The sequence below is a fragment of the Pollachius pollachius genome, assembly GCF_949987615.1.
Source record: "Pollachius pollachius genome assembly, chromosome: 1".
Lineage (NCBI taxonomy): Eukaryota > Metazoa > Chordata > Actinopteri > Gadiformes > Gadidae > Pollachius > Pollachius pollachius.
Genome location: NC_136934.1, coordinates 37,293,971 through 37,301,138, shown reverse-complemented (window position 1 = coordinate 37,301,138; position 7,168 = coordinate 37,293,971). Strand labels below are relative to the sequence as shown.

At 43.1% G+C, this 7,168-nt stretch overlaps 2 protein-coding genes across 5 annotated transcripts in view; both read left to right on the top strand.

Moving 5' to 3' along the window:
• Positions 1 to 701: 701 nt before the first annotated feature.
• Positions 702 to 3,917, top strand: elp6 (elongator acetyltransferase complex subunit 6). The gene is made up of 7 exons (XM_079756938.1): positions 702 to 965; positions 1,171 to 1,249; positions 1,360 to 1,430; positions 1,600 to 1,724; positions 2,005 to 2,230; positions 2,627 to 2,791; positions 3,222 to 3,917. Exons 1-7 carry the CDS (start codon positions 912 to 914, stop codon positions 3,345 to 3,347), a joined length of 846 nt encoding a protein of 281 aa, XP_079613064.1. The 5' UTR covers positions 702 to 911; the 3' UTR covers positions 3,348 to 3,917.
• Positions 3,918 to 4,176: 259 nt separating this feature from the next.
• Positions 4,177 to 7,168, top strand: part of scap (SREBF chaperone) — a 35,045-nt gene continuing 32,053 nt past the window's right edge. Inside the window, exon 1 of one of the 4 annotated variants that reach the window (XM_079745635.1) lies at positions 4,177 to 4,315. Coding sequence is in view for 1 of the 4 variants with exons in the window: in XM_079745632.1 (XP_079601758.1) it covers positions 5,644 to 5,744 (101 nt within the window). In the remaining 3 variants the exon portion in view is untranslated. Of the gene's footprint in view, positions 4,349 to 5,632; positions 5,745 to 7,168 lie in introns of those variants that run through there. The other 3 variants (XM_079745633.1, XM_079745634.1, XM_079745632.1) reach the window with 3 other exon arrangements.

Here is a 7,168-nt window from a genome sequence, read left to right as displayed (position 1 = left end):
TTGTGAGTAGATATCCTTAAATAAATATACTTTTATGAGGCTTCTGGTGATTGGACTCTTTGTGATATTAGAGTGTTAGAGGGAGTGGATTGCTGATTGAGTTTCTAACAATACACAGGAAAGATCATCGCACCACTCAACTTTTGGACTTTTGATCCGGTAAAGGTTAAATTCCCTTTGCAGTGTCTGACATCAACCCGGAAAGGGAGAGAGCGCTGTGTTTATTTATACAATGATGTTATGTTTGAGTGTGCCACATGCAACAGAAAAGTGTGATCTGGAAGGCCGTCCCGTCGTTCCCGGATTCTTCTTTCAACCTCCCTCTCTTTCTTGATGCCTATTTTGTGAATATACAGCCTATTTGAAATAGTTTTGTTTATGCATTTTAGTATATCTAAATCATATATATATATATTTCATCTCAGGTAAATTATTTTAAAACCCAATATGATTGAATGATAATTACATGCATTTAAAAAAAAGTGTGATTAAATAAGAATGCAGTCAAATATCTGACTGATAGCGCTCATTGTTTGTTACTGTGGTTGTGACGTTCTGCCTAGCTGCTCCACACTGACATCTTCTGGTACGACATCCGCTACCAGGGTGATTCAACGAATACCACCGAAAGATGGCGCTGTGTCAGCTGAAGTTAAAATATGTGATGATCGAAATAAACCATTACAGACGAAGAAGTGATTGGTTGCAACCACGTTTGTATGATGTTTACAGTGTGACATATGCGTCTTTAGAAAGATGAAATACAGTTTAAAACCATATCTAAAAACATTATGCCTTCTTCTGTCTTTCATTTAAGAATGTAATTGAAGAAGACGAGGCTTGCGTTGTCATTCAATGTTTAATTTGATCGGTGAAGGGGGTTTTCCTACTGTAGTTTGTACTGCTGAGCTATGTTTCCCGAACTGAACGCTATATTGAACACCAGCCCCGACAACTTTAAACAGGTACTGTTTCTTTTTAACATCGCAATCACTGTTGTGCTCTGAATATGACGTTTAGCGTCGCTAAAGTAGGGTTTAGTATACCATCAACACATGGCCGGAACATGTATCTGTTTGTAAATTTTATAGGCACCGTCATTTGAAAGTTGGCACAGCTCCTCTTGATTACTGAACTTGATCGTGATTTGACGTTTGACATATATAACAGGGAGAGTTGATCTTGGTTTCTGATAGACGGGCGGATGCCTCTTTCCTTGTCCATCATTTCCTCTCCTTTTATCTGAAAGGTAAGTAGTAGGAGTAGTAGTTGTACTGATTAATTACAACTGAACCATTTCAGCAATAGTCAGTTCTGCATATGTGTAGACACATCTTACAAACACCATTTGTATTTCAGCGGGCTGCAAAGTTTGTTTTCTGGGCCTGGCACAATCCTTCAGCCACTACAGTGCAGTCAGCCAGAGATTGGTACGTTATTATTTGTGTTGTGTTTTGTTATAAGTGTCTAATGACCACAACTTTTTTTGTGTTGTATACACTGATAATACACAGATCTCAGCGAAGTAGAAATGACACAGTACAGGCATTTTAATGTATAAAAATGAATTTGAATGTGTTTCTTTGAATGTGTGTCCAGGGGGTGAGTCTCACCCAAGCTAAGGACAAGGGACAGCTTATATTCCTGGAAGTGCTAAACCAATCCTTGGATGTTTTGCTTCAGAAGACGTCTAACACCGAGAGCCAAGCACTAGACTTCCTCAGGTACCAAATGGATCTCTTTCAGAATGAAAACTTAAAATTCTGACCGTCTTCAGGGGCCCTACTTTTAAATAAAAATTTGACATGTATTATGTCACAGGTAGTAAGACAATGTTATATTAAGACTGCTTTCTATAGCAGATGTCTCCTGCAAATGATGCAATTCATACACTCATGCTCAAATAAGTTGCCAGCTCTCCATTTACGCATACATTGTTAGTTTGAAACTTATTTTCATTCCCGCCCTCTCCTACCCCTTTCCCTCTCCCTTTCTTTTTGTCAGAGATCCGGCTGTCGGCCTGCGTGGTCTGTATGACTTTGTCCGGGCCAGTGTGAGTGATTCTGGGGCCGGAGGTGAGGACGACGGTGGCGGAGGGACGGTGGGGCGCTGGGGACCCCCGGTGCTCCTGGTGGATGACCTCACCGTGCTCCTCAGTCTGGGGGTCAGCGTGGGTTCGGTCTTGGACTTCAGCCATTACTGCTTTGTCACTGTCTGCTCCCAGCTCAAGGTTGGACTCTCTTTGCACACTCACTCTGTCTCTCTGTCTGTCTATCCATCTGTTAAGGGCTGATTATGGTTCCACGTCGACGCAACGCAAGGGGGTTTCCGGGCCGATTACGTCCTTGCGGACCCTCCTTGCGTCCCCCGCAAGGGCCTGACGTGCGCCTCCAAAAAATTGTAACCTTCCGTCGAGGCGACGCAGCAGCAAGGGCTGTGATTGGTCCGCTCACTAAAACCCGACGCAGAACCAAAACAGGTTTGCGTTTGCGTGGTCCTTGCGTTGCGTTGACGTGGAACCATAATCCTCCCTTTAGTCTCTATCACACTGTGTGTCCGTCTCTGTGATGTGACTCTGTTGTCTATCGCAGTCACTGGGGTTTGAACCTAATGTCTGTCACGGCAGGGAAACATGGTCACGCTGGTCCGCTGTGAAGGGGAGGAAGACGAGGACGAGGATGGTGATGAGGAAGGCTCCGAGAGGCTGCTGAAGGGTCTGACCCACCAGTGTTGTCTCACACTCCACGTACAGGGTCTCCTGACCGGCTTCTGCAGGGACATCCATGGACAAGTGAGTGGGCGTGCGTGTGTGAGATTTGTGAATTCAAATGAGCATTTAGCATTTCGTTTTTTAGTGTACGGCTACAAGTACTTTGTTTCTAGTTTCCATATGGATTGTAGGCCTTGGTTGTTCTCAGCCTCCAATTGTTAGTAGCTTTCGATAAAGGCAAGTGGTTAATGACTAAATCTGACCATAAAACTGAAGAATGTATTCCTATATAAGGTGATTTGTAGTTTAGAGCCAACTTAGTTTTTTGGGGATTGTTGGGAGAATCATGGAAGACTTGGAAGTTTTGTTTCATTTTAATGATAATTTTTTATTTATTTTATTGTTTGATGTTGCATTCAATTCATGTGTGTTGTATTGCTAGAGATACTGTACTAAAATAAATCTGTATTGAAAAATTCTGTACACAAATAAAAGCATTTTTGTATTTTAGGTGGAAGTCTGTTGGAGGAAGACTCAAAAGGACAAGCCATCGAATCAGAGGAAACTTTTTCAATTCAAGGTCCACGATAAAGGAGCCTCATTCTTTGCCCGTGGGACATCCAGCGCCGTTCTCTAGATGTTAGTTTGTTTGACCGTATGATTTGTTTGAAGCAACGCACCTCTTGGCAGAGGGCAGCTAACCAGTTCCTTTGAACCTTGTTGGTGTTGGCCAGCATATGTAAAGTAACCAGAGCCTGAAAAACTGTTTCTAAAAAAGAATGATGCACAGGAAAGAACATGCACTTCAGCCTATATTCAAAGTAGCACAGTAGAAGGAAAGCAGATGTCAGCTTCTCTTTTTCTAAGTGGTTTGTTTAGCTAACCCACATTGAAAGGAACATACAAACCCTAATATTAAACTGCATGGATGGACAACTGGGTGGCCCCACAAGCATATTAAACTACAAACATTGATTTAAATACTTTGCTGATTTTTACACATCTTTGACAGGGTGCAATGTGTCCCATTATTGACCACAGAATCCATTGGGAGAATCTGCTCCAAACATATCATGTCCTAAATAATTAGAAAATGATTGTAGAATATATTTTGGGGTTATCTCTAGAGACTGTGCAAACATGGTCGAGGTTGGAAAAATCGACCTGCCAAGCAATTGTTTCAATAGGCCAGCCCGGATTTGCTGTTGCCTGCCAAATGGTCAAGTCTACCATTGGATGATGGCAGGGTGACTTTTTTTTTCAACCTGTGGTCAAATTTTCATGACATTATTAAAAAGCAAAAAATCTGTGACATTGATTTAAACGAGAAAATAAAATAATATAAACAGCATAAGAGTAGAACACCTAATATTCTGTTTATGTCAATGAACCACTAGATGTCGTCATAACCCAATGTACCCACACCGAAGGATGAGAGGTCGAAGTGGAGAGGTTTCCTTTGGGATTTGACAACCAGTAACTGATGTAAGCCAGTAGCTGTATCGAGGCAGGCACCTGATAGTCTAGATAGATCAAAAATCCAGGGCTTTTTCTGGTTCTTCCTAAAGGACAACAAAAAACACCAAAGGACTGCGGACCAAGACAGTTGAGTGAACCACGTGCAATTCTTCAAGGCCAGTATGTTTACATGTTTAGCTACTAGCAGCTTTACCTTCACATTCGCACTAACCTAGCTAGCCTGCCTAGCAAAATATAGCACGCAGAACTAGGGAATAGAAGAGTTATAGGGTTAACGTAGCGCATGAAAACACCGTAAATTAATGATTATAGGACTGGAGCCACTGGGTGTTCAGGAGGGTGATTCACAGACTCCCTCTATCTACATCATGGTACAACTAAATCACGCTATTGAATATCGCTGCTAGGCGCTAATCATAGGCTTGCCAAACAACATTGGCATATTGCCGGGTTTTCGTTTGACTGATTACGTTTGTACAAAAAGTGTGTATTGGACTCGTTTAACAGTTGTCGCTGCTGTTTACATTTATGTTGATGATATTAAAGCCAATGTGTATACTTAGGGAAGGCAGTGTAGGTGGCTAATATTAGCATGTGTCCCTATGGCGTGACGCTACTTTTAAGTTGGGTCCTTATTGCTGTTGGTCTGCTATGTGCTACAGGAACATTGTATTGATTCGAGCTGTGCCGATTAGAACGGATAGTGGGTCGCCTGTGAGTTAAACGTATAGTTTATGTTATGGTTTCCTCCGGGCAGGTGCCATTGCGACAGAGTTGCATCACCCATCACCACGCAGGTCTCCTGGTGTAGTAACTGTGCGGTGCTACATTATGTAGTTCATTTGGTCAACACACAGCCTACTGTATAGAAGAGCATACTGTAGAGAAGCATACTGTATCGAGACTTCCGGGAACCACGTCCCTCCACTCTCAACCAGAAACAAAGCAAGTGTTTAAATAAGATTGAACTTTAGGTTTATTTTTCAAAAGGGGAACATTGTGAGACAATTTTTGAAATACAATACCTTCATTCTTCTTCTATTCATTCATCTTTATCTCTGTATTTGCCCGATTGTCCCTTCCGCTTACAGTGGTTCCCCTGATAAAACGGCTTCGGCATACTGTAAGGTCAATATTGAACCGTTGTTAACCATTTTTTGAGAATGACAAATAATAACGATAACGACAATGGTAACTGATTGACAGGTTGGTTCTTTTTGCCACTGGGGTTGTGTAGTTGGTGATGCAATAACCCCATTGGTTGTTGCCATAATGTTTGAACCGGCAGTCTTCACAATACCTGTGTACTTGACACATCAGACATCACCCAGAAAGGCATTTACTTTTAACAAGCATATGGACTTGCTTTTGGATGCAGACTCAGCTGCTGTACTACTGATGTTGCCGCAGGTTTTGATGGAGGACTATCCTCAGGAAAGCTATTTCAGTTTAAAATGTATTTAATGCCAGGGAACGCTCTAGATATAGCGGTCATGGAATCTATAGGGCCGGGAGATGCGTTCAAGATGGGGATACTGGGTAGTGTTGAGAAGAGGTAAGGCAGTGCTTTTTAAGTGTATGGAGTACAACTCTTTCTCTTGCCGTTACCTTGTTGGTTTGTGGGTCCACATGCATGAATCCCCAGGCTACTTGTTCGTGATGAGAGGACCAATCTGCTTCTGAATAGAATTTGGGCTTTCTAATGCATGCAATTCTCTTAATCAAATGATACATTGTTGTTTCTCAGCATGTCGTTTCTTTGCGTAGTGTCTTAGGTTCTCTGTAACACCTTTACAAATCTGCCTAATAGGCACTGCTGGCCCAAACCACAGAATAATGCCAGGCTAATGCTACAGCTCAAGTCTTTGATTAGAAGTTGTTGCAGTCAGTTTTTTTTTTGCCAGGGCATGGCATTTATCCTGAGCCTTTATTCCTCTGGCAGGACTATGCTTTCCATGCCAAAGACAAGGTTGAAAACCAAAGAACAGTCTTAGCTTTAATGTTGCATCTCCTAGACTTCACAACAACCTGCCTTAAGAGAGGAAGATGACTGTTTATCAAATGTTTAAACAAGTCCATGTGTCTCATCTTTGTTATTATGTTTTTTACATTTCTTAACTTTTCCCTTTTACCTCCATATAACTCGTTTTTAAAAAACAAAAACAAAACAACTGCTATTAAACATAGTATTCTTATTTTTATCTGTTCTTTTCATTCATTCCACGCGCATCGAGGTTTATAACATGTTATCGACCAAACCATATTGTGCAGCTTCAGTGTAAGCTAACCCTGGCACCCAGTGAAACAGTCGTGTAGAAGTGAGCTCTCAGCAGCAGACTGCTGTGTGCAGCGATGCCTGAGAAAGAGCTGCATGCTGCACGTGGGTGCAGAGGACAGGGCCCGAGTCATTTCCGATCGGTTTAATCCCGGATTAGTTTACTAACGGTGACACTGCCTAACGGTGCACCTGACGGATGGACTACATTATCATGCAAGACGGGACGGAGACCACAACGGACCGCCGACCGTCCTTTCTGATCGCTCGACTCACACAGGACTAGAAGTTACTTTTCCGCTGTATCTGGGCGGCCTCACCCCTAACCATGGGCCTGTTCAGCTGAGGAAGGACTTACCGCCCAAAGCTCCCGTGTTGTGAACCATCTGCGATGGCTATCGCGTGCCTGGCGCGCTCAACGCCGCTGTTTTTTATAGCGGCAGACCGAGACAACCACAAGGTCGGGTTCCTCATGGGGAATGATTCTAGCAGGGGTGACAGGTGAACAGCTATGCACCCCGCCTCACTGCCATGGGGAAAAGGCGAGCTCTATGCCAACCATGAGGTACCAGCGAAGGTTAAACAACCCAGGGCTGCCGGCTCTGCAGCGATCAGGGGGAGCAAGCGGTCGTGGTTCAGGGAGCTGGCCTGGCTTCCTGCGAGCAGGTATGATCAGAAAACACAGGCCAGCTTCTAGCATGGCT

Excerpts from the sequence above, each read along its gene's own strand:
- elp6 (XM_079756938.1), top strand. The coding sequence starts at position 912 with ATGTTTCCCGAACTGAACGCTATATTGAACACCAGCCCCGACAACTTT. Across the intron at positions 1,250-1,359 it reads CCTCTCCTTTTATCTGAAAG|CGGGCTGCAAAGTTTGTTTT; the intron begins GTAAGTAGTAGG and ends TTTGTATTTCAG. Across the intron at positions 2,792-3,221 it reads GCAGGGACATCCATGGACAA|GTGGAAGTCTGTTGGAGGAA; the intron begins GTGAGTGGGCGT and ends TTTGTATTTTAG.